Source organism: Heteronotia binoei, chromosome 18, assembly GCF_032191835.1.
Source record: "Heteronotia binoei isolate CCM8104 ecotype False Entrance Well chromosome 18, APGP_CSIRO_Hbin_v1, whole genome shotgun sequence".
Classification (NCBI taxonomy): domain Eukaryota; kingdom Metazoa; phylum Chordata; class Lepidosauria; order Squamata; family Gekkonidae; genus Heteronotia; species Heteronotia binoei.
The window spans coordinates 36,525,821-36,552,203 of NC_083240.1; the positions used below are offsets into that span (position 1 = coordinate 36,525,821).

General features: G+C 48.1%; 1 protein-coding gene across 1 annotated transcript in view; it reads right to left on the minus strand.

Annotated features, from left to right (window-relative positions):
- Positions 1-1,233: 1,233 nt before the first annotated feature.
- Positions 1,234-26,383, minus strand: part of SLC6A4 (solute carrier family 6 member 4) — a 41,137-nt gene continuing 15,987 nt past the window's right edge. Inside the window, exons 2-14 of the mRNA XM_060259255.1 lie at positions 15,715-16,316; positions 14,936-15,070; positions 14,604-14,823; positions 13,163-13,301; positions 11,107-11,241; positions 9,654-9,757; positions 8,658-8,785; positions 7,096-7,208; positions 6,572-6,703; positions 5,666-5,765; positions 5,084-5,184; positions 3,160-3,327; positions 1,234-1,745 (exon numbers count right to left, since the gene is read on the minus strand). Of these exons, the coding sequence (XP_060115238.1) occupies positions 1,671-1,745; positions 3,160-3,327; positions 5,084-5,184; positions 5,666-5,765; positions 6,572-6,703; positions 7,096-7,208; positions 8,658-8,785; positions 9,654-9,757; positions 11,107-11,241; positions 13,163-13,301; positions 14,604-14,823; positions 14,936-15,070; positions 15,715-16,162 (1,998 nt within the window). The 5' untranslated portion in view covers positions 16,163-16,316 and the 3' untranslated portion in view covers positions 1,234-1,670. The remainder of the gene's footprint in view (positions 1,746-3,159; positions 3,328-5,083; positions 5,185-5,665; positions 5,766-6,571; positions 6,704-7,095; positions 7,209-8,657; positions 8,786-9,653; positions 9,758-11,106; positions 11,242-13,162; positions 13,302-14,603; positions 14,824-14,935; positions 15,071-15,714; positions 16,317-26,383) is intronic.

Below are 26,383 nucleotides of genomic sequence, written 5' to 3' on the forward strand. Positions count from 1 at the left end.
CTCTTCCAGTGTGGTGGCAGGAAGAGCCACAGCCATTTTCCTTCTAGAGCAAAGCAGGCCTCACCTCTACAGCAGTGGGGCAATCGTCCCAGTGGCTGTGTGGGTTGGCCACCTGGATCCTCTGGCATGGCTCTCCTAGATTGCAAAAAAAAAAAAAAAAAGTTCCGTGGCTCCTGCGTGACAAAGCACCACAGTTAGACGTGTTTTTAATAATTTCTCCTGACACAGCACTGTTGCCTGTAGGTTACGGCAGTGTGCTGTGTGAATAACATCTGAGTGCGAAAACAAGCACCAGGTGGGTGTGATCAGCATATGGTGTCCTCTGTACAAGAGGGACATAGGAAGGGGGCTAGAAAGAGAACACTGCAATAGGGGTGGGCTATACATATATCTCTAGATGGTGGTGGTAGGAGTGAAGCAAACAGCTTGAGGCAGTGACAGTGCCCTCCCCTGATCTTAATGCACCAAGATGGTAGCTCTCCTTATCTTTCTTGTAACAGTCGGGTAGGCTGAGGAACTGCCACTTTGCCACATATATAGCTGGCTAACATTGAAGGGTTCACACAGTTCGATGGCTTCAACACTTCAGCGGCTTGAACCCATAGGTCCATGCCACATGATTGGCAGAGTCATGTGAGATAGCTCTTCAGATTGCAGGTATGGGAGTCCCCATTTGATTGTTCCACCATTAAAAATGGAAACAGGGCAATTACGCACACTGGACTTTAGCTTATCAGATAACAGCGTTCTAAGGGCAAGTGAGCTGTCAAGCAACAACCATAACGCTGTCATTCGATTGTTCACTGTAAGGAGACATGCAGAAGTAGTTTGCCATTGCCTGCCTCTGCACAGCAACCCTGGACTTCCTTGGTGATCTCCCACCCAAGTACTAACCAGAACCAACCCCACTTTCCAAGATCTGATAAGATCAAGCTATTCTGGGTTATGCAGAGTTCTAACAGTATTCTAAGCCTCCTCTTTTCTCCTGTTGTATTGGTTTTTCTAGACTTAAGGTTGGCATTTCCCCCTCTTATGGGGAACATCATCACCTGCAGTCTGAAATGACAGAGGTTAGGAGGAGCTGCAGTGCTGTGATTCTCAGCTCTTGGGTGGGCTTTCTTTTTTCTTAGTAACACCCCCTTGTAGAGTTTGAGCAGGTTACTCTATTCCTTGGATGAAGGATGGCTAGGAGGACTGGATGTGTTGGTTTTTCCTGGGTTTTTGTTTTGGGGGTTGGGGTTGGGAGGGGGGTTGAAAATGCTGAGATCTTTAAAAGCCAAGACAACAGGGTCCATCACAGAGGGTCACACCAAGAGTGGAGAGAACAAGGGTGCTGGCACAGATGTGTGGCTCTAAACATAATCCGCAAGAGTTGTCAGATGGAGGCATGCAGTCGGGTGGCCCCATGCCCACTTTGGGAGGTGCTGATGTTCATTCACACGAACGCGTTCTCAAAACAAACCAGAGCGCTACTGGGGACTGAGGAGAGCGCAGCCGGTGCTTCTTTGTTGGGAATGCTTGGAGGTCTAACCCTGGTCTGTGTGCTCCTCTTTTGGGTGGAGATTCAGTTTTTGAGAAAAGAAGAGCTTAGAGCAACAGGAGACAGGGCCTTGTGAGTGCTTGCCCCCCCCACTCGCCTCCCTTGCATCCACCAAAACGGTAATGGCCACTTAAACTGCATTCATGCGGATGTCCCCAAGGGGAATCTCTGTGGTGGTTTCTGGAGTAATGCTTTTTAGAATACGCTGCAGAAGGAAGGGGGAAAAAAACAAGAGTCAAAGAACAAGTATTTCAGGTAGAATATCCAGGGAGGAGGAGGACAGAAAACTGACCCAGTGTTTTCTTTCTTCCTCCTCCTCCTACTGTACAGTTATAATTGCAGGACACCATACACCACTGTATCTGGACCAGCACCTCCATCATCCCCAGGGCAACGGGATTGGATGCCCTTCTGCATCCTAACATCTGCTTGCCTCAAAGATCCTGAGTCAGGTGACAAACAATCCTGAAGGGTCACAACTAGAGCTGCTTTCGGGGTTGAAATTAGGTTTAATTGGATAGTTCCTTGGAACAAAAAATAATTCCATGGTTCCCATTTAGCCATCATGTGTTTTGTAACACCCATTGCTTGTTCTCATTTTTAGTGGAATGTATAAAGTAGGGGTGGCCAAACTTGTTTAATGTAAGAGCCACAGAGAATAAATGTCAGGTGTTTGAGAGCCACAAGATATGAGCATCAGATATTTGAGGGAAGGAAGGAAGGCAAACAGATGGGGAGAGGGAGGGGAGAAGTGGAAAGGAAGCAACTTTAAATGCATTCTCCAAACCGCCATTTGGCTTATCTTGGAGAAATGATTTAAAGAGACAAATGCCTTCTCCAAGGCAGCTGACAGGGCAGTGGGGGCTTCAAGAGCCACACAATATGTGTTAAAGAGGCACATGGCTCCCAAAGCCACAGTTTGGCCACCCGTGGTATAAAGTGTTATTTTTGCAGTGACTGATTTGGGGAATTGTTCATGAAAGCTTGGGCAAGGCCTGGAGGTGATTGGTGACATTTTTTCACTAAGCTCCTCCCCCTGCAAGTCCCTCCCTCCTTGGAGGAAGGGGAACAAGGTCCCTTATTTTGAGTCTCATATGTGCAGCTGTGCTGCTTCTATGAAATTAGCAGAAGAACCCACATAAAAAACCTTTCCCCAAATCCTTCACAGCACGTGTGGGGCTCTGGGTGTGCAGTTCCAGCAAAACTGTTTGTGAACACATAACATCGTGCACAGCAATAATTTTCAATATAAGAAATTCAATATGTGATTATTTTTTACTGCCAATGCTTAGGTGTAAAAAGCAAACGACCTTCAAACCATGCCCCTATATATCCAGTATCGGCTGGATTTTTCTAGGACCATTTCAGCTATCCACCCATTGCTGATCTCTTGCAGCTGCCAGTGTTTACTGTATGCCAGCTGTTCAAAAGCTTTATGAAAGGTGTCAGAACATCTGACCAGATTGGGTGAGAACTGGGCTGTAAAAGACGGCACTTGGAAAAACCATAAGAACTGACAATGTCAGGCAGTGCCTGACAGCCACAAGAGGACAGCGCACACACATCCCAGGACAGAACTAAATGCAAACTTTTTAACACTCCTTGTGCAAGACAGATACCTCTTTAAGTGTTCCTGGGGTGGCTGCCAGCCGATAAACCATGTAGGCAGGAATACAGATGAAAGACGAGACCCCAATGCAGTAGCCCATCACCATGGTCCAGTATGGGTACGTATAGTCAAAAAGCCGGAGCTCCACTGAGCTGGACATGAAGCTGATGATGATAAACTGCAGGAAACCACAAGTATTTATTCACAGGCTCAGGGCCCACCAAGTGAGATGAAGGCAGTTTCCAAGGACAAAGGCAGTGGAGATGGGGAGGGAGAGCTGACCTCTGGGGCCCTAGGCAAGGCTAATTTTTAGCACACCCCCCCCCAGAAGGCTGGCACCCTAGGTGATTACCTAGTATGCTTAGTGGCAGGGCCAGACCTGGCAGTGAAGCCCACTTCTTCATCCCCAGGCCAGCCAGCCACTTAACCCTTTAATGGAATAAGTAGTGAACTCTGAGACTTCGGTGTAAATAGTAATGGAAATGAAATTCACCGAAAGGCAATGCAAAATACACAATTTATATACACTATGTAAGACAACACAATTTCTTAATATCAATAGTATAAATTCATCTTATCACTTCTAACATAATACAGAAATCACAATAGCCAAGTTTCCAGGACTCTTGAAACATTTCTACACAGAGTCTTGGAAACTTGGCTATTGTGATTTTTGTAACATGTTGGAAGTGATAAGATGAATTTATACTATTAAGACATTTTATTGTCTTAAACAGTGTGTATAAATTGTATATTTTGCATTGCCTTTAGGTGAATTTCGTTTCCATTACTTAACCCTTTAATTGCTGAGAGGCCTGCAGCCCGTCCCCACATCTCAGGCTGGCCCTTTTGTGGGCCGCTTCACACCCGCCAAGTAACCGCAGTACCAAGCTGGGTCCTTTTCTGTTTAATTTAATGTTTCAAGCTAGTTAAAAAGGGGTGTGTGTGTGTCAATGTTTGAGGTGGTTACAGTATGCTTTTATTTATACCTTTTCTTCACCCAGTAATAAAATGGATATTTTGTTAAGCACACATTAATCCCTCCTGGCAGGTTTGTTTTCAATCCACTGGGCAGCTCTGAAATCTGGACAGCTTTTTACCATCAATAAACCTTAGAGTGTTCCTTTTTTTCACTTAATGTTCAGTGACAAGTACGGTGAAAAGACAGCCCAAGCTAATTTGGGGACCTGGGAGCTGGTTTAACAGTGCATAAACCTGAAATATTCCATCCTATATAACAGCAAGGCAGGAACCAATGTTCCCTCTGAGCTGCAGGGTCCTGTGAAGCAAAAATTCTACTTTGTGAGCTACTGTCATTGAAGTTGTGAGCTACTGCATAAACTAGTTTGCTCGGGCCATCTTTCCTGAGCTAAGGCAAAAATGTGTGAGCTAGAAGCTAAAAAAATGTGAGCTAGCTCACACTAACTCTGCTTAGAGGGAACTCTGCTGGCGACCCTTACTGTGCTGGCTCCATTTTGCCCAATTCACAGCGCTTAAAGACTTAAATGATCCGTCTGACCCAGGATAGCTTGAGGATTGACTTTTCCTTTGAATTAGCTTTGGATGAAGTCTGGACCAGGGTGGTAGGCGAAGGGCATTTCTAAGTGCTACAGTGGTCAGGCCTTGTCATGCTTTAAGAAAATATCTGCAGTCAATGAAGAGGAGGAAGGTTTTCAGAGCAACAAAATGTAAAGAGCAATACTCTGATGAAGCAAAAATGGACATGAATCACTTGCTTATTAATCCACATGAGGAAGCCTCTTTCCAGGACTGGACTGAGAGACTGGCTCAGCCTTATTATTGGCCTCACAAGTGATGGCCACAACATCACGACAGAATGAGCTTCTTGAAATGAGGCACTTCTGGTTTGCAAAGGAGATCTCCCCCCTAATCAGAACAGACACCCTTGGGATTTGGCTTTCCAGCAGACTCACCAGGAGGAAGAGGGGGCTGATGGCAACCCAGCAGACTCTCCAGTACCAACCGGGGCTAAAGCCAACCATCTCTTTCACATCACTGCAAAACTGGGCAACACCTGCAGAATGACAGGAGGAGGGGCCAAGGTTACGTTGCTATGAATTCAGCCAATAAGAAGGAAGTGGCGCAAGAGCTTTGATTGCACTAGCTCAAGGTTCAGTGCACAAAAAAGCTTCTAAGTTTCACAGCACCCTTTGGCATTTTCCCTAGCAGAGGCAGCATGCATGCTTCCACACCAACATCCGCTGGCTCTTTGAATGGGCATGGTCATGGGGCAATTTAGAAGCTGACTTGAGTCCTTAGAAGCCAGTGAGCTAGGAGAGGAGGCAAAGAAGGTGCAAGGGGACCAGGAAGAGACAGAGGAGTTCCAGGCCAGCTGCAAATCTCCCATGGGCCAGAACCAGGCACTCAGAGGTGTCTCCGTTTCCTGGCCAAACCCCGTACTATATATTATCCCACCTCTTTACAAGCAGTGGGTTCTCCCAGGGACAAAATGCCAGAGCAGCTGGCCCTCACAGTCAATGGGAAGAAAGCCTCACCATAGAACCAAGCCACCGCAATGGACTCCAGAAACACCACGGCTAGGAGGGCTGGCCCTGTGGCATATTCTTCAAAGAGCTTGACTACATAAGCACCACCCTGTGAAAAGAAATCACAGCATTGCTTCAGGTCCTCAGCAGGGAAGCCGGGAGTTGAAAAAGCTTGCCCGGCCTTTCCATTACCCACTCAAGCCAAGTCACCCCCTGCAGTGCTGATGATGACCCCTTTTTCTAACTGGCTTTCCTCCCTCCCTCTGCATCATCCAGTGCAGCCAACCATACAGAATAATGGACTAAGTAGAAAACACAGGCGTTTCTCCTGAGATTTGCATGAGGTCATCTGATGGGACCTGGGCTTTTCCCACTTCCTCCCTTGCAAGAAAGACTCCAGAGGCGTGTCCCTCCTGGCAGAGAAGGGAGGTTAAGGCAGGACTTGGCCAAAAGAGGAGGGAGCAGCGCCTCCAGCAGGAACCTTGGTTCCCCCACTACAGGAAACCTGCAGACCTGGCAGGAATTGTTGATAAAGTCCAAGTTTGGCCCGTGCATCCTCCATGCCAGACACTCGGTCTCTAGTCCAGACTGGCATCTGATTCAATCGTTGGCATCAGGAACAGGTCCCAATGTTTGAAACACCAAAAACCCACCCTTTTGGAAGACAGTTTTGCATTGTGTGTGATGTAATGATAGGGAAGTTGGAACACCCTTTTAATTATCTAAACAGTTTGCCGCTTAAGGATAAATTTAAGCTACTAAAACCAGAATGTTCTGAAATAATGTCCTTCAGGACCTGGCAAGAGGACCTGGAGCCCAGATTTCAGACTGCTGCTGCTGCTGCTTCCAGGGAACCCAACAGAATGCCAGATTACTAGTACTCATAGCTGGACTCAGAGTAGATGAGTGACTTACAAAGGTCAGTGTTGATAATGCGCCCATGAAGCAGACAACAATGAAACAGAGCACAAAAAGCTCCCGGCGCTTGCCCCAGATGTGCGGGAATTCATCCACGACAGCAGTGATCACTCCTTCGAGGCCTGCAAACTGAGAAAGATATCCAGGAGTCATTGAAGGAAAGTCAGCTCTCCTCTTCCCAGAGCTCTTGAAGCAGCCAAGGTTTGTCCTTTCAGTGTCAAGGAATACCCAGGCAGCAAGAGAAAATGGGCCTCCTCTCCCTGGCTCTCAGAATTAGTCCACAGTGAGTGCCACCACCCCCAGGGCCGGCCCTAGACGGTCTGGCACCCTAGGCAAGGCTAACTTCTGGTGTACCCCATGCACTGATAACGCCACCAAGTCACTTGGGGTGCCCAATTTGCCAGATGGCTGGCACCCTAGGCAATTGCCTAGTTTGCCTAGTGGCAGGACCAGCCCTGACCACCCCACCACCTCATTGCCTTTCTACAGCACTTCTGCGGCCATCAAGGGGGCCTCCTTACCGTGCTGTCCAAGCCAAGCGTGATCAGCATCAGGAAGAATATAATGGCAAAGAAAGTAGAGGCAGGCATGTTGGCAATGGCTTCTGCGTAGGTGATGAAGAGGAGGCTGGGTCCTGCCAACCAACAACAAAATCATGCTTAGAAGAGACTACAGATCTGCCCCTCCTGCTTGCTTTTCAAACAGCAGTTATGTGGCATCCCAATGAAGTGTACAGAGCCAGCCAGGCTAAGCATCCACCAAAGGCTGCTGTTGCCAGTCAGAGTCTCCCCCCTCTCTCTGCCTTGGCTCAGAGGCTTTGGGGTGGGTTAAGAACATAAGAGAAGCCATATTGGATCAGGCCAGTGGCCCATCCAGTCCAACACTCTGTGTCACACAGTGGCCACAGGTGCCATCAGGAGGTCCATCAGTGGGGCCAGGACACTAGAAGCCCTCCCACTGTTTCCTGTGGGCACAGGCTTGCATCATGTCTGTTACAGGCTGAGGTGGTGGAAAGTGCAGTCCAATTGCAACTGACTTATGGCAACCTTGTAGGGATTACTAGGCAAGAGACAGTCAGAGATGGCTTGCCCTTGCCTGCCTCTGCATAGCAACCCTGATGTCCCTGGTCTCCCATTCTAGTACTAACCGGGGCTGACTGCTTAGTTTCCAAGGTCTGACAATATCGGACCAGTCTGGGACATACAGGTCAGAGTACTGTTGCAGGTGGAAGTTGTGAACTGCAGTGCATGGCTGTTTGCCAACTGACAATCCTTCACTGGTAATGGCCCTTTCCTGGCTCATTGGCTGGCCTTTCCTATCCTTTGGGTTACCTCTGCCTTTTGCTGGAAGGTACCAGCGAGCCATGTTCAGTGGCAGGACCAAACCAGCCGGAAGGAGGACAGCTGTTTGCTGAATCCAGCATGATGTTTGGTTGTTTCTCAGCCCTCGTCCTCCAGCTGGGTTGACTTCCAAGTAGGGAGGTAGGACCACTTGCTTGGACAGCGTTCTACAGCTATGCTGAACAAAGCAGGAGTCACGGTGCACCTGTAAGACCAATCAAGTATACCTGATCCCCTCATCTGATGAAGTGTGCTTAGAGAGCACACAAAAGCTTACATTCTGAATAAAACTTGGTTGGTCATAAAGGTGAAACTTGACTCCTGCTTTGTTCAACTACTTCAGACCGACATGACTGTCCACTTGGATACAGCTATGCTGCTTTGAGGAAGAAGAAACTTTTCTTGATAGCCTAACGTATCACTACGCCCTGCAAATATCTCTGTCTTGCCTGCAAAGCTTTGCAGGATCTCTTTAGCACCAGTTCTAATGGGATACAGGAGCTGTGCAGAATCCAGCTGCCTGCTTCAGGGAGGCATGGATGGCAAACAGCAACCAGAGGCTGAGGACATTTCTGCACATCTCATCTGTGCACAGAAAGGCAGCGGTGCCTGACAGCCAGTGGCTGTATTCCCAGTGGCCAGGCTGAATTGCTTTGGGTGCAGGAAGCCCTCAGTAGGGCAAGAGAACAGTGGTCACCCAAGCATTCAATGGAGATATGGAGAAGGCAAAAGGAATGGGTTACCGGCATCTTTGGCAACCTCCCAGACCTCTTCATGCCTCATCTCGGCCATGTATCCGAGCACGGTGAAGATGACAAATCCGGACATGAAACTCGTCATGCAGTTCACAGCACTGGTGACCAAAGCATCCCTGCAGTAAAAGCAAAATGGCCCTGCTGAGAACAGGAGGGGTCTCCAGTGCATTCCCCTCTCCCCAAGCAGCAACCGACTGACTGCTATCCCTGGAAGTGACACTTTTATGTCTGGGATCTCTCCTGGTTGGATGGGAGAGGGGGGAGAGAGATTATGTCAAGTGAGTTACTTCAAGAGTCTTGAGATGGTCTTCTGAGTGCGTTCCTGATCAGAGTTTGGAGAAGACATGACACAAGCTGTGAGGGAAGGGAGGGTGTGTGAAGAAACATAGCAGGCAGTTTGGGTGAGTCAGAAAAAGAGCCAGCCAAAGCTGTGAGTTGGCTGGAAAACATAAGCATTGTGGAGTGTATGCTTGGGGGAGTCTCCTTACCTCAGTTTAGGGTTGCCAGTGATGGACTGGGAAATGCATGGAGATTTGGGGGTGAAGTCTAGGGATGGGGTTTGGGAAGGGAAGGGACCTCAGTAGAGTATAATGCCTTAGAGCCCATTCTCCATACCAGCTATTTTCTCTGTTATTTGCAAATCAGTTGTAATTCCAGAAGATCTCTAGGCCCACCCTCTCTCTGAATATCTGATGTGGAGCTTATGTCCCAAGTCTCCTCCATCTAAAGGAACCCTGACTCAGGTGTTGTTGCTCCTGGAACATACTATTTATTTAAAAATATTTGATGAATCTGAACCCATATCTAATTTGTCAAGACTCAGGGGAAGTAGTTTCAACCATTTTATGCACAGCTACATATGTGCAACATTTCCCAGCCTTGAAGAGCATGGAGGCCCCTATGTGCCCCAGAGCCTCCGTGGAGCTTTACCACTCCTGGCTATACTCTTCTGCTCAGTCATATTGCGGTTTGCGTGGAACTCACTGGTAGCAGTTGTTGTGAAACTTGTTGTAGCTTGCAAAGGCCAGGAGGACCCCAAATCCTGGGCCGAGAGAGAAGAAAATTTGAGCTGCTGCGTCCACCCACACCTGAAAAACAGATGCAGTCAAAACCCAGGAAGCCATTACAGAAAGCCATACTACAACTTTGGGCGCAGAAGGTGAACCTCTGCTCCCTCTGGCTTGTGTCTTAGCCCCTTTCATATATCTGGAGCTTGCCCCATTTCCCCTGTTTGATCCAGCTCCAGATGGCTGCTTTGTAGCGGAGGCCAAAAACGGAGAGGGAAAAGAAGGTCAGCACCTGCCTACAGCTTCCCAACACCCAAATCTGCCCCTAGGAACCTCTTCCAACCCCTCCCATCATCAAACTTCCACTGCCACATGGACAGCCTGATCGTGATCGCCATCTCTTCCCACGATCATGCACATATACGAGTTCAGGAACTTTTCTGCCTGAGGAAAAGTGAACCTGGCAGCTTGCTCATAAAACATTGCCTGGGAGCTAAACAACTGAGCAGCTAGTTGCATGCGTCCAAATGGGGGTTGAGGCCAATCTTGTGTTTCTAACATAGCAGACTCTTCCCCAAATGCTGATGTATGGCTGACAGTATAGTAAGGGGTGCATGTGTCAAAATCCCATTGTTTTTGAAGGTTCCTGAAGACACTGTGGATCCCAGCCCTTTGTTTTACATATTCAGTTACTTCTACAACCCAAGGCCCTCTGGACCATGGATGGCTGCCCAGCCCTGAGGATTGTTCTTCCCATTTCTAACAAGCTGCAGTGTGCAGAGGCTTCACGGACAGGCAGGCAGCACGAAGATTGCAATCTGCTCTCTTCTCTGTTCAGATACATTCAAGACAATATCAACACCCTTTATTACTTTTAGGGGCCTTATTGAAGATGTGGCTTTTATCAGAGAACTGCGTGTCTTCATTTCCTCTTCTTTGAACTCCCAGCTGGGAGGCTGCTGGCTGGCAAATATTACAACCTGTAATCTCAGTATTAGGTGCGTTTTATTATTTAAAGGACTAAGATCTCTCCCTCTCCCCCCTCCTCCAATCTAAGACTTTCATAACTATCCAGGGACATGGACACTTGCACACGCCATGTGTTTCTTGCAGGTTATGGGCTCAGGTGAATTGACCTGAGCCCTAGTTGAACCACAGTGTCTCCAGTGGAAATGTCTGCAAAAATGTTTGGAAGATAAAGACTAGGGAGGATAAAGACTAGGGAGAGTGCTTTGATGTCAGTCACTAAAAGCAGAGAGTTCATGTTATAGTTTAAAGTCCGGGAAGGAAGTGGACAAGATGGGGGCCTGGGTCACTCCAAAAACTGGAAAATGGAGTCACTCTGTTCAAAAAACATAGTGTGCTTTCGCCATGTAACTTTTGCTTTGCAACGTTTCTAAAGTCCATTGGTTGTTCTGCTTTGTCCTTACCTCAGTGGCCAGAAGTTTATGCCATTGGGGCTTCAGATAGTAGAGCACCCCTCTCCAAGCTCCAGGCAAAGTCGCACCCCGTATTAGCAGGATAAAGAGTACGACGTAAGGAAAGGTGGCAGTCACCCACACAACCTGTTCGAAGAATGAGAGACAGTGTTCGCCAAGGAAAACAGCCGATCACAGTGATGCAAATAATAATTCTCTGCATTAACATGGAAAGATTTCACTTCAGTCCAGTTCACCCTCTGGGGCTCCTCTGACAGATGAGGGGCTGTGGGAGGGGGGGAGGCTGTGGCTCAGTGGTAGAGCAGCTGCTTGGCATGCAGAAAGTCCCAGGTTCAATCCCAGAATCTCCAATTAAAAAGGACCTGCCAGTAGGTGATGTGAAAGATCTCTATTGGCAGCTTTGGAGAGCTGCTGCTAAGTCTCAGTAGACAGTACTGAGCTTCATGGTCTGATTCAGTATAAGACAACGTCACATGTCCATCAGTGGCTATTAGCGTGGAACTCTGACTGCAGCAGTGATGCTATACTCTTGATGCTTGGATCAGGCATCAAGAGTATAGCATCACAGGGGGGGGGGGGGCGGGGAATAGTGTCCTTCTAATGTCCTGGCCCCACTGGTGGACCTCCTGATAGCACCTGTGGGTTTTTTGGTCACTGTGTGACAACAGAGTGTTGGATTGGATGGGCCATTGGCCTGATCCAACATGGCTTCTCTTATGTTCGTATGTCCATGACCCTGCCTACCCTCTATAGCCTGGAGGAGAGGACTTGCATCCCTGTGATCCCCTCCACTGGCTGGACACAAGACAGTGCCTTTAGACAGTTTTTTTTTTAATCCCTCTTTTTTGACTTTTGGATTGCAATGTTGGCTTTTTGCATACTCAGCACATGCAAGAGTGTTGCATTGCTTGTGGACTTGCCAAGAGCAAATGAAGAATCCTAGGTTCAGCCCTGCAGAACCTACCTGCTTTCTTTCAAAAGAGGCAGCACGAAGTCACCCCATGCAAATAAGAAACTGCGCAGGGCACAATGGAGTGTTCACAGGTTCCTTGGCTCTGCTGTAGGACAGCAGCTGGCACAGATTTCGAGTCCCCTCATGCTTTACTGGTCACCAAAAGTCCTCAGTGGGAGGGAGCAGAAAGCTGGGGTTCTCATCACTCCTCTCTGCAAGCTGGCTCGGTGTCTGCCTTCCACCACCAGGAGGCAGTTCAGGACTTCTTGAGTCCCTGCTATCTTTCCTGCCATATCCCTTAGAGTAGACAGGGGCCCATGGCCTGGTAGCCAGCTGCTGAACTTTCATGTGTGGTTTAAGATGTGCTCAATCTGCACAACTGGCACTCGACAAACTCTGCATCTGGAAGAGTCCAACCAGGCAGAACCTAGGATGGAGCCATTGGCTGGCTTTTAGCCAAAATAACGAGCTGCAGTCTTGGACGGAATCACTCCATTTCAGTGCAAACTAGACAAGGTGATGGGAGATCCATGAATGGCCTTGCTGACGTTTATCGCAGCCTTAAGAGCCAGTTTGGTGTAGTGGTTAAGTGTGCGGACTCTTATCTGGGAGAACCGGGTTTGATTCCTCACTCCTCCACTTGCACCTGCTAGCATGGCCTTGGGTCAGCCATAGCTCTGGCAGAGGTTGTCCTTGAAAGGGCAGCTGCTGTGAGAGCCCTCTCCAGCCCCACCCACCTCACAGGGCGTCTGTTGTGGGGGGGGGGAAGGAGATTGTGAGCCGCTCTGACACTCTTTGGAGTGGAGGGCAGGATATAAATCCAATATCTTCTTAAGAGGCAGCCGGGGTGGAGGGGGGGGGTCTGGGCTGGGGCAATGGCATAAAGCGAACAGGAGCAACCCTCCCTGTCCCCTGGTTTCCCACCCTCACTGACTCTGCAGCATCTACTATTTGGGAGGGGTGCAACAAGCGATCTGACCATTTTTAGAAAATAACTTCAAAAAAAACCCATCTTTAAAAGCATATTTTGCATTCTGGCCACCAGACACCATCCTTCCCATAACTCCTCCTCCTGTTCTTGGCCTTACTCTTCACCTTGCCAGAGGTTTTCACTCCTTTCCAGATGCTGAAGTACACGATGGTGAAGATGAACAGCAAGCAGAGGGTGAGCTGCCAGCTGATCCCTCCCAAGTCATCCAGACCATTGGCTCTGTGTATCTGCAGAATATGGCGGCTAAAATGGAAAGAGGCTCAAGTCAGAGAGAGGAGGGGCGGGGGCCAGCACAGGACCTGTCAATGAGTGGGTTGTGTGGTTCAATTAATTCCTCTAAAGCATCAGGAAAAGGAGAAGGGAGATCAGCGTCCAAACTGCTCATCTCACATGATGATTTGGTATGGCATGAAAAGGTGGCAGATGGACAGGAGGTGAATTTTGACCATCAAGCTATTCCTGGCTAGCCTCCAACAGACCTGTCCCCATTACCAAAAGGAATGCAAAGAAAGGAAACTGGTGCTTCCATTTGGTATGCTTCCTCCTGTGCCTTAGGAGCAGTGGTGATACACCACAAAAGATTTACCATGATAGAGCACAACAGCATGGTCTCGGAGGAACCCACACGCTATCATTCACTGCAAGCCTCTGTTCTGGGCCTCTGGAATAGGAAAGAGGCAAGCCAGAGCGGGGTCTCAGGAAGAAAGCTATTCAGAGGGCAGCTCATTCTCTGGTATCTCTGCAAGCTCTGATTTCACCCAATGGCAAGACGGGGAAGAATTACCACCTTTCTTGAAGGCTGATGGGAAGTGGGCCAGAGCATAGACATCATCTAAGAGGAAGCTCTAGGCTGATCCTTCATTGAGCAGAGGGTTGGACTAGATGGCCTTTATGGCCCCCTTCCAGCTCTGTGATTCTATGATTCTGAGTACCCTGAGCACTGTGATTATTGCATGTATTTATTTCACTACTTGAGTTTGCCCAGCGCTGAGCTTGCAAGCTGCTGAAGAAAGATGGTGCTGGTTCCTGCAATGGGACCAGTGAGATCAGAAAGGGCAGCTGATCACTGGGAAGTTGGCCAATTGCTGGAATAATGCTGGTCATCTTGAAAAACTATGGTCTGGAAGCCCCAAACTCCATGCAGGAGGAAGTCTTGACTTTTACAAAATAAAATAAACGTCTAGTGGCTAGGACTGTCAACTAGAGGTTGGGAAATTCATAGAGATTTGGGGATAGAGCCTGAATAGGGTGTAGTTTAGGGAGAGAACTCAGGAGGATATAATGCCATAAGTTTCCCCCTCCAAAGCAGTCATTATCACCAGGGGAACTGATCTGTGCAGTCTGGAAATCAGTTGTAATTCCAGGGGAAACTAAAACTCACCCCTCCCTCCCATCTCCTGTCCCCACAGGGCCCTGCTGACCAGCCTACAAGGTCCATCATGATGGCCCCGGAGGCTTACCAAACCAATCCCCCCCCCATATGGCCTCCTTTTTCCCCACACCCCACCTTTTCTGGCACAGCCGCTTCCACTTACATGCACTTACGTGTAAAATTCTTCCGCAGGGGAGGTGGAGTTCTGGGTCCAGGCGAAGGTCTTGTTGGAGAAGTAGTTGGTGCAGCTCTCCGTGTTCCAAGGGTTGGTGCAGCTGGTCCAGGGTAGCTCCTCCGTGAAGGAGGAAATGAGGTAGTACAAGGCCCAAGCCATGATAGTGTTGTAGTAGGAGGCGATGTAGAATGCTATGATGCAGATGGCATAGCCAATTCCTGGGGAGAGATGGGAAAACCCAATAGAAAGGACAGAAGCCAGCACGAATGCAATATATTCCAGTCCTCCGTCTTGCAGGGTGCAGAGACTCCCTCCTCCCCTTACGATTACCTTTAAAAATGGGGCAGATTTTTCTCCACACTGAGATGCATCCGTTGCGGTGATACTGCCCCAGGGCCAGTTCCATGTAGAAGAGTGGGATCCCTCCAAAGATCGCCATGAGTATGTAAGGGATGAGGAAAGCCCCTGCAATGAAAGGAACCCTGTTAAACTCAGCACTGAGAGAAGGCAAAATGATTACAGCTGGAGAAATGGTAGCCAGTCCAGGTATGGCTTGGAGACACAGTTGCCAGTTTTGGGTTGGGAACCTACAGATCAAAGCCCCTTTTCCTTCTCTTGGTTGTGGCTCCACCCCCTCATCCCCTGGGGAAGGAGGGAAAGAGACAGAGCTTCCTTTGCCCAGTTCCCTTGTTCAAACTGGAAAAATACAAAATTTTTCATTGTGTTTGTCGGTGTCCCTTATAAAGTTTACATCGCAGCTATTTTTATGACACACATGGCCTGGCTCAACAAGGTCTCATTTATGTCAGATCCAGCCCTCTTAACAAATGAGTTCAACACCCCTGCTCTATACCATGGTCCATTCACTAATAGTCACTTTCAGGTAGAGCCTGGAGATCTTCCAGGATTATAACTGATCTCTAGGCTACAGAGGTCAGTTCCCCTGGAGAAAGTGGCTACTTCGGAGAGTGGACTCCATGGCATGATACCACGCCGAGGTCTTTCCCCTCCCCAACCCCACCATCCCCAGGGCTTCACTCCCCCCAAAAAAATGTCCAGGTATTTCTTCTCAACCCAGAGTTTGCAACCCTAGACAGACAGGGACTCACCTCCTCCGTTTTGATAGCAAATGTAAGGGAATCGCCAAACATTGCCCAGATCTACTGCATAGCCAATAACAGAGAGGAGAAAGTCCATTTTCTTGCTCCAAGTCTCCCTCCCATCCAGCTCCCTCAGGTGTTGCCGAACTTCTACCCTGCAGGTGGGAGAGGCGGTGGTGGTGGTCATTGTGGCAGCGCATGGGACACCAACCGAGGCCTCCTCCCCATCTCCTGGGCTTGGGCTCTGAGCCAACGAATACCCATTGGAGATCTGGCTCGTTGCCCCTTTGTCCGCTTGGTTGGGCTGTGCTTTGTGCATGTCCCCGACCAGGTGCAGGGTAGGTTTGGTGCTCTTGAGGAGATGTCCATTCTCCGCACAATCGTCTCCTTCTTTACAGTCCCCTTTTTTCGCTGTGAGAGGCTGGCTCTCATTGTTGGGGGTCGTCTTCTTCTCCATTCCACTGGTTAAAAGGTGAGGCTTCTGTCCATTTGCAAGTGACCAAGGCTAGGGCTGCCGTTTACAGATAGATTCCTTGCGAGTTTCTCTGCGTCAGCTGCGTGGCTCCAGGCTTTATGTCTGCTGGGTTCTTGGGGAAATGGGCAGCTTAAAACTGAAGAAGAAAATTAAAACTGATTACAAGAAGCAAGTGCTGGGGTGGAAGAGATGTCCCAAGATATTTTGGTGCCTGAACCAGAAAATGGAAATCGTGGCCCCCGTGGTGTAAGAAACTTCAGCACTGACAATTTGCCGTCTTATAGTGGGACACCAAAATCCATCTCCTGAGGCAGAACCATCTTCCATTATCTAATAGCAAGACAACCAATTTGTTATTATTTTGTTATGTTCATTATATTTGTAGTCCTTCCACATTATCCAGCCCACCAGTTAAGATCTGCCTCTCAAGCCGCCCTGAGCCACTTCGGTGGGAAGGGCGGGATATAAATCGAAAATAAACTAAACTAAAAACTCAAACCCTGCTCTTTGTACCCCTGCCATTTCAGAGTTGAAATGGCTGGCAATTCTGTGGTGGCACCTCATCTTTGATATCCCCTCTCTCTTAAAGCTCACTTGATGCCAACTTTGCTAACTTTAATTAGGGGGTTTAGCTTTCTGGCTTTTTAATGGCAGTACCAAGCCACGTTAAAGGAGACAGGAGGGCAGAGAATAAGTTAGGGTTGCCAGGTCTGTGTTGGAAAATACCTGGAGACTTTGGGGGTGCATCCAGGAGAGGGTGGGGTTTGGGGAAGGGAGGGGCATACAGCCCATCCTTTACAGCAGCCATTTTCTCCAGGGAAGCTGATCTCTGCCAGCTGGAGATCAGTTGTAAAACTGAGAGATCTCCAGGCCCCACCTGGAGGCTGGCAACCCTAGAATGTTCTTTCTGCTCATCACATGCTATTGACCTATTGAACTCACCCCCTCAAGTTGCTGTTATGAGATCCTCTGTTAGCATTAAAAAAAAGGATTGAATGGGTAGCCATCAGCCAGGTCAGGTTCACATGGAATTTCTGCATTCAGCAAAAATATACCTCCAGCTAAGGAGAAATATCTGGCTGGTTATTGTCAGCAGTGGCTAAGGGCTTTTCACATCACCCGCATCATGACAAATTCTTACATTCTTAAGTCACTCAGATATTATTTAAGTGTTTTTCATCTTCAGCTGTTCTTCAGCCCGCTTTTCCTTGCAGTAAGGAACCATGCCCACTTGTTATTTTTATAAATTCAATGGAATATGTCTAGACAGCAGCAGATCGTGTTGTGGAAGACAAGGATGTTTTTGTAGTTGTATGGTAAATGTTTTATTTAACTAATGTGGTGTAGTGATTAGAGAATCACTGGGACATCCTTGTCTTCCACAACACAAGTCTCCACTCTACCATGGAAACATGCAGAGTGAGCTTGGGCTAGTTATCCTTTATCAGCTTAATCTACCTCATAGGGCGGTTATTGTGTGGATAAAATAGAGGAAGGGACAATTGTGATGAGAGTGACACTGAGTCCCCATTAGGGAGAAAAGTGGCATATAAATATATCTAAAATAAATGAAATCCCAAAACCAGCAGATTAACTTGCATTTGGAAGGCTTCAGGAGGCTATTGTGGAGTGTAAGGGACTTGCTATTGTCCTCGACTAGCCCTTTCAGTGAAAAATCTTGCCAAAGGCTGTGGCTCGAACATGGAACTGTGGCTGGTGAAAGCTGGCTTCGAATCCCCACTAAATCAAGAAATCCATGGGTTGACCTTCAGCTGCTCACTCTCAACCCAGCCTACCTCACAGGGAGAGCCCCCAGCTCACTGGATGAATGCGGGAACAAACAAGCATGTTATAAAAACACAGTGAGGCCCTGCTGTCCAAACAACTAGCAGACTCCTTCCCTGAAGTGTACACGTGGATGCCTCTCCACTCTGTTGATCAGAGCGTCACAAAGGATCAAGTTGGAGAGCACGTGAGAAGAGAGAGAGAATCCACTCTCAGATCCACAGCAGCCTTATCAGAAAGGCACATCAGAGGCCTCAGATCTCAGTGATTGTATAACTCAGGCTCTTAAATGCTGGGTAAGGGGGGGAAATCACAAGCAGAGGGTTGCTGGAAATGTCGGCAGAATCCTAAGATTCCTTCTTAGGCAGATTTCTGTAATCAACACCCCCATGCAACCATCCACATGCAGAGAATGCAATGCCCCAGGGTGCACACCTTGTCAAACCTGTGTTAATCATCAACTCACCCAGAACCACCTCCAAAGACCCTGAGAGAATCACCACCCGGGATCAGCAGGTGAGCTGCTTTCAGTTTTACCTGGCAGAACGGCAAGGGTGGGTGTCTCAGGAAACCAGCGGCGGACAGCTTTGAGAAGTAACCAAGACACACTTCCTGAGGTCCTGGAGCCAGCCCCTGGACTCACAGCTTGGCTGGCAGGGAAAAATCAATGCCTGGTACAAACACGGAGAGCTGACCCAGGTGGACTTTACACCTCCAAGCAGGACGTGAGAAAGTGCCATCAGAATGACCCACCAACAACGGGCTGGAATGGAACTTTCTGCAGGCTCCACCATCAGCTGTTGGAATAGACTATTGCCAGCAGTGCTTGAGACCGCAAAGTATACTCACTCTGAGTCAGATCTCCCCCCCCCCCCCGCCTCAACCTTCATAAGTAACCAATTCTACAATCACAATTAAATACCATAACTCGGGTGGCCAACGGTAGCTCTCCAGATGTTTTTTGCCTACAACTCCCATCAGCCCCAGCCATTGGCCATGCTGGCTGGGGCTGATGGGAGTTGTAGGCAAAAAAACATCTGGAGAGCTACCGTTGGCAACCCCTGCCATAACTAACTTAGGGCACTCCACTGATGCTTAATCGCCCTCAACATTCCCTACTTTACAGAGGGCAAAAAGCATGCTCAGGCTTCATCAAATCATTTTAACCCTTTCTTTTTCACTGGAGAATGTGGGTGGTCGGTTTTACTGCTCTACTGACAGGCATGATTAGAGGCAGGGCTTTTCTTTTTAGCAGGAGCTCACAGGAATGCAGTTTCAGCTGGCTTGGTGTCAGGGATGTGGCCTGATATGCAAATGAGTGCCTGCTGGGCCTTTTCTACAAAAAAAAACCCTGCACAAAACAATGGTGCTGTCAGGGGGTGTGGCCTAATATGCAAATGAGTTCCTGCTGGACTTTTTCAACCAAAAAGGCCCTGATCAGAGGGAACAATTGGGTACCTGTGAAAAACTTTCGTGGCACACTTACTTTAAATTCCCTCTTGTCCTGTTTACATCTTCTCTCTTTTTTAAAGCTAGAACTTAAACAGAATTTTACAAAATTAAATATTAATTAGGATCACACAGACTACTCCTAAAGGTCTAGGGTAGTCATGTTCCACCCCCTATATAAGAAAACTATCCCTCATGACCAAGTGGGAGTTTTATATTGACTCCTGCAGAGGCAAAAGAAAGAACAGTGGGAAAACTCTGAAGACAGATGCCGAAGATGGAACAAATAGCCTTGCCTGATCTGTTCCAGCAGCACTTTCTAAAAACTCTGTCACATGGCTGTCTTTACATTTGGAAAACACACTTTTAAAATCCTGCTCACTTAACACATTGCAGCATTTTTTTGCCCTTTCCTGTGCTCTTTTCTGCAATTAATCTGACACATTCGATAGTGTGTTTCTCTGATCTGACATTGTTCAATAACAATGCACAAAAAGTCTCTGATATCTTCTTGTGTTTTGCTTTTGTGCCTCTCAGAAGTTCCCTTTTCTGGATATTCTGCAATGGCCTTGGCCACTAGCCATTGTGGCTCAGGGCCAAATACGTTTCACCCAGGTACATTTATGAGTCAGGTCAGAGAAGCATGTCAAGAGGTTAGTGCTCTACAGGTGCATGGGTGCCCCATTTGGACCAGGTCTCAGTATATGTGTTACATTTCCTCCAGGTAAATCCCTTAGTCAGGTCAAAGAAGCATTAAGGGAGGTCTGTGCTCCACAGGTGCATGGGAGCCCTGATTGGACCAGGACTCAGCATGAGGAGAAAAGAAGATGTTGATATTGGATTTATACCCCACCTTCCACTCTGAATTTCAAAGTCTCAAAGCGGCTCACAGTCTCTACCTTCTTTCCCCACAACAAACACCCTGTGAGGTAGGTGGGGTTGAGAGAGCTCTCACAGAAGCTGCCCTTTCAAGGACAGCTCTATGAGAGCTATGGCTGACCCAAGACCATTCCAACAGCTGCAAGGGGAGGAGGGGGGAATCAAACCCGGTTCTCCCAGATAAGAGTCCACACACTTAACCAGGACACCAAACTGGCTTAACCTTTCCTGGCACCATTTCCCCAAACTGAAATAAGTCCAAGGAGCAGCTATTTGCCTCACTGATATGGCTGCATGCCAGTCCCACCCCCCCCCCCCTTCCCAAGGAGCAAACAGTGGTTCTAGAGCCATTTCAGGGAAGGGAAATGGTATGTGTGTGTGTGTGTGAAGGTGATCTGGCTGCAACATCTGTCACATCATTGATCATCAGAGTTGATTCAGCTGTGTATGTGGCAAAGAACCTAAGTCCCTTTTTGCTGTGCGCTGAGTTCCCAATTCAAATTGTGCCCCTGCATGTCTGGGGCTCTTGTCAGATCTTGGAAGCTAAGCAGGGCTGGTCCTGGCTAGTACTTGGATGGGAGTCCACCATGGAAGTCCAGCCTCACTACACAGAGGCAGGCAAGGACAAACCACCTCTGAACGTCCCTGGCCTTGAAAACTCTATGGGATTACGATCAGTTGGCTGAGACCTGACAGGAAGAAAAAATATATATATCTGAGAAGTCCCAAACATCCAGAACATGTCTGGGACCTGACCCAGAGAGGCAACATTTATTTATTAATTTACAGTTCACTTTTCTCCCCAGTTGGAACCAAAAATGACTTACTGTCAGGGCTTTTTTGTAGAAAAAATCCAGCAGGAACTGGGTATTAGGCCACACCCCCTGACATCACCATTGTTCCACATGGGGCTTTTTTGTAGAAAAAGCCAGCAGGAACTTATTTCCATATTAGACCACACCCCCTGACACCAAGCCAGCCGGAACTGCGGTCCTGCTTTAAAAAAAAAAAGCCCTGCTTACTGTGTTCTCCCCTCCTCCATTTTTCTCCCCATAACAACCCTGTGAGCAGTGCTCCCTCTGAACTATGCCCGTGAGTGGCCGCTCATTAACCCAGGAAGCCCCAGTCAGCAACAATCTGGAGCCGCATGGGGACTTGCACCACCCGTTCCCATTTGAAGATGACAGCGGTTGCATTCAGGATGTTAACTGCTCTGCTCAGTGTTTGTGTGGGGGGATTATTAGACGGAACACAGGGCCGGATCTAGGGGGGGGGGGAGGGGGGTGCTTGCCCCGGGTGCTGACGGAAGGGGGCGCCAAATTGGGTTTGGAGTCCATTGTATTCTATGGGACCATAAGATATAATGACCCATAAGGGGGCATCATTTTTTAATTTTCCACACACACACACCCGCTGCCGCCTCAAAAAACATGTAGATCTGGTCATGACGGAACATTGCCTGTGAGATAAAAGTTAGGAAGAGCACATATGACTGACCCAAGTTCGGCCCTTAAATGACAAAGGGAATGGTAATTTTTTTAAAGCAATTGTGGCTATTTCCTCGGTTGGCTTTCATTATTTGGAAATTGACTGTCTGAACACCCCTCAGAGCTTGGAAGAGGTGACTCCCCAACTAAGGAGAAGGGGCTGACATGTGCCTGTAATATAAAGAAACAGCTGTTTAGCTTAGGAGAGACACAGGCTGCTGGGAGTTAGCAGAAGGTCTTTGGAAGACAGGATCACTCTCACTCATTTATATATTTTATCTATTTTAAAATTTTATTATGTAATTGATTATATTTAAACTGTCTATATTGTTTTACTGGAATCATGGAACTCCATGTCTGTGAGCCGCCCTGAGCCCGCCTTTGGCGGGGGAGGGCGGGATATAAAAATAAAGTTATTATTATTATTCTGTCTGAGGATCTGATGTGAGGTAGTGGTGGATCCACTGCTCCGAAGGAGTGACACTCTATGCCTGCCCTAGGGTTGTACCATGCTGAAGCCCCTCCCCTCCTCAAACCATGCCATCTCCCGGATCCACATCCAGAGTCTCCAGGTATTTTCCATGTTAGGTATTGGACTTTATGCATGGCGGGAAACTGTTGCGGGCAACCGCGGGAATGCTAGCAACACGATATTTCCATCTGAGATCTGGACTCCTTTAAAGTAACCAATGAGTGGTCAGGGCGCAAAACCTGACTGCCGTGATTTGGTATGGGAAGTTGGGGGGTGGTTCTTTTGCATGCTCATAAGCTGGGTCTCGGCCCTGCCATGTTATCTTAGTATGTAGTTGCTAATAAAGTCCTGTGTGAACTCCAAATGCATCGAACCCAGTATTTAATATTCCAACACAGACCTGGCAACCCTAGCCTGCCCCTATATATCTGCAAATAAAGAAATTACTACCAAAAGACTCCAAGTCTTCATTACTCTGCCCAAAGGGAACCACCTCTGGTAAACACCACCAGCCCCTGTATGTGTAGGCTTCATTTTGGGCAGGAGCTCACAGGAGCAGAGCTCCAGAACCTCTAGATTTTATTGTGCTCTTTTTTTCTGTCATCTATACTGAACAGAGCCGGTGTGGTGTGGTGGTGAAGAGTGTCAGACTAGTACTGGACTAATGTTAGGCGCTGAAGGATTTTGGCAGACCTGTTTCCTCCCCCTTCTTCCTTGCCCGCCACAACTGATTCTCAATTGCTCTCGACATTTTTCACACACCCTGAAGCATATTCAGTCCTCACCATTGTTTCCCTCTAAGCTGTGGTGCCATGTGAGCAAAAATTCTATTTAGTGAGCTACTGGCATTAAAGTTGTGAGCTACTGCATAAATGAGTTTGCTCTGGGACCATTTTTCCTGAGCTAAGACAAAAATTAGTGAGCTGGGGGCTAAAAAACTGTGAGCTAGCTCACACTAACTCCGCTTAGAGGGAGCACTGGTCCTCACCACACTATTGTTTGTGCCTTTCCTCCAGTTTTTCTGTATACTCATGAAGACCCTGGGGGCAATAATTCTCTCTCATTATCCGAACCTATCTCACGAGGCATTTGTAAAATAGATGAGTGGGAAATTATGTGATCTGCTTGTGACCCCTGCTGGGGAGAAAAGTGGCATATAAATACTCAAGCAAAACAAATCCTCCAAGTGTGTGAAAATCCCTATTTTGTCTACATTTGGCGTGATTTTGCTGCTTTTAGCACAAGCCACCTTCTTTATTAAAAGTTGGGGGCCCATGAGGAATTACAAGGGGGATATTAGGAAGGGTCCCACCCCTCATATTCCGCCTTCCAGAATACGAGGGGTTTGAAGAGGCCAGTTTCTCCACCCTTCCTAGTTTCCATTTTAACCTACATTCAAAGCTTTCAACATTCTGTTTCTTCAAGAGGACAAGAACCACCACAGTTCTGTATTTTCCTGGTTGTTTGTGTTTCTGCTAACAAGTTCATATTTTTCTGCATCTGAGTCAGACAGGATTTCTGGGTACTCAGGGTTTTCAGCCATGACATTCAGTTTTAAGGGAGTCACGACTGTGATTTATAAAAGCCGCCAATGGCTTTAAACAATAGATTTGTGCTATAAACAAAAGAGTCATTTTGCAAACTTAGAAGTTTGCCCCCAAAGTGGAATAAAATAGGGGGGGGGGGGATAAGAGTGAATCGTGGGAAACTAGCAAACAACGTCACCTTCTGCCTTCCTTGCTATGAAAATAGTAGAGGACCCCGTCAGACTGACTGCTAGATGTTCCTCCGCAGACAGCATTGTTATCCCAAGTAGTAGAACTCAATGGCAGCAGCCCTTCAGGTTTCGGGTAGATCCACTTTGTGGCTGGCCTGCGTTTGCCTCCGGAAAAGGGTGTTGTCACTCACACAGGCTGCATCCCTTGAGCAGCAGGATTTGTGGGCACAGTCCCCTCTGGGGGTGAATTCTCATGGGGCCAGGCTTCCTTTCACTATCCCTCGCTCAACTAGCAGCAAACTCTCTGCAGCTATTTCAGCCAGCCGCATCAGGGATAACAGTTTATTACTATCTATTTTTGTTCTGAGCCATTGCAAAGGTCAGTCTTACGCAAACTCGGGTTGGCCGTTTCTCAGCCGCTGGAAGAGCCACCGGCACTAATAAAAACCATATAACCTGGACAGCATTTCTGGCTACGGGGCCTGCACTTTACAAGTGCAGCCTAACCCTCAAAAGGGGCCAAGTCGACATCTGGAGTGTTAAGACCTGACTCTGCTTGGGACAGAGAATGGAAGACAGAAAGCCTGTCAGAAGCTATGAGACCGGGATGAATCCTTATTTATTTATTCTATTTTATTTACATTATATTTTTATCCTGCCCATTCTATGCAGACTCAAGGCAGCTAACAACATAAAATACACAATAAACAATATTAAAGCAATAAAACATGCCCCAAAACCTTAGCCCAAAAGATTACTCGTCTGAGGGCTAGGATCGTAAGGGGTTGTCAGCTCCCAGGTGTGGCCTGGAGATCTTCTGTGATTACAGCTGATCTCTAGGTAACAGAGATCAGTTCCCTGGGGAAAATGGCTGCATTGGAGGGTGAACTATAGGGCATTATACCCTAACTGAGGTTCCTGTCCTCCCCAGGCTCCACCTCCCAAATCTCCAGGAATTTCCCAACCTAGAGTTGGCAATTCTAGAAATTGCATCCCCCTGGTACCCCAATGCAGATGCATGCTAGCTGGGTGTGGTTTAACTCCACAATCCAAGTTATGTTCTGTATATGCTCAAAAGCCCCTAACTTACTACTTGCAAAAGGCCAGGAGAAAGTCTAGTTTGGCATCAAATGAAACTATTGGGCAGTAGGTTCAGGATGGACGGAAGGAACTACTTCGTTACACAGAGAGTGATTAAAATGTGGGATTCGCTGCCAGAGGGTGTCGTGATATCCACAGAAATGTAGAGCTTTAAAAGGGGATTAGACAGATTCACGGAGGAGAGGTCTATCAGTGGCTACAAGCCATGGCAACTGAGGGGGACCTCCACATTCAGAGGCACAAAACCTCTGAATCCCAGAGCCAGGGGGAGGCCTCAGCCTCTTTGCCTTGTTATTGGCCCTCCAGAGAAGCAGGTTGACCACTGTGTGAGACAGAATGCTGGGCTAGATGGACCACTGCTCTGATCCAGCAAGGCTCTTCCTATGTTCTTCTGTTGTCAACATTGTGGGGCTGCAATATTAAGTAGGGGTTGTTTGGTAGAAAAATAGGTAGTGAAGCTCATTAGCATAACTCATTAGCATATGCTCTCCCCAACCAGCCAAAAGCAACCCAATGCAAGAAAGGAGAGCCATGGGCGGGCGAGGCCTGCTTGTGCTGGCTAGAGATCCAGCCAGCCCTGGCAGGCCTCGCTCACCTGGGGCTCTCCTTGGCTGCCCCCCCCATCAAAAGGCCAGCAAGCCGCCCACTGCCCAAAAACACATAAGAAGTGGCGAAAGGGTAGCATAGCCTTCCCCAGGGGTTAATGAGGGCAAAGCCCTTGCTGGCTGGCTGCTCTCCTAATCCAGGGATTGTTATGCAGCGGCAGCTACTATTCAATGGACAAGGTAGGTGGGGAGGAAGAGAGGGAACCCTCAAAGGTTCAGGAGCTGTGCTCCTGTGAGCTCCTGCTGAATTCAAGGCCTGAGTAGCGTCATTTCAACTGGTTCCCCCCACCCAAGTTGGTCAGTGCTGGGAGAATGTCTAGTTCCTGCCCAGGGCTGGCCCTAAACTAACACCCTAGGCAAGGTTAACTTCTGGTGCCCCCCCCCCCAACACTGATAACATCACTGAGTCAAAATGGGGGCACCCAACTTGACACTCTCAGAAGGCAGGCACCCTAGGTAATCGCCTAGTTTGCATAGTGTCAGGATCAGCCCTGTTCCTGCCTCTTCTGTGCTGTGACTCTCAGACCGATTCCCCACTCACCTTGTTCCAGTCTCATTGCTCCTTTTCCCTGCAGGGCTGCTGCTGGATTTCGCACAAGCTGCTCCGAGCTGACAAGTTGCCCTGCCCCTTTTCGAGTTCCTTCCTCAGCAGACAGAAACCGGTTTTCAGAGGATCCTGCCTGCTGCAGAGGGAACTTGAAGAGAGGC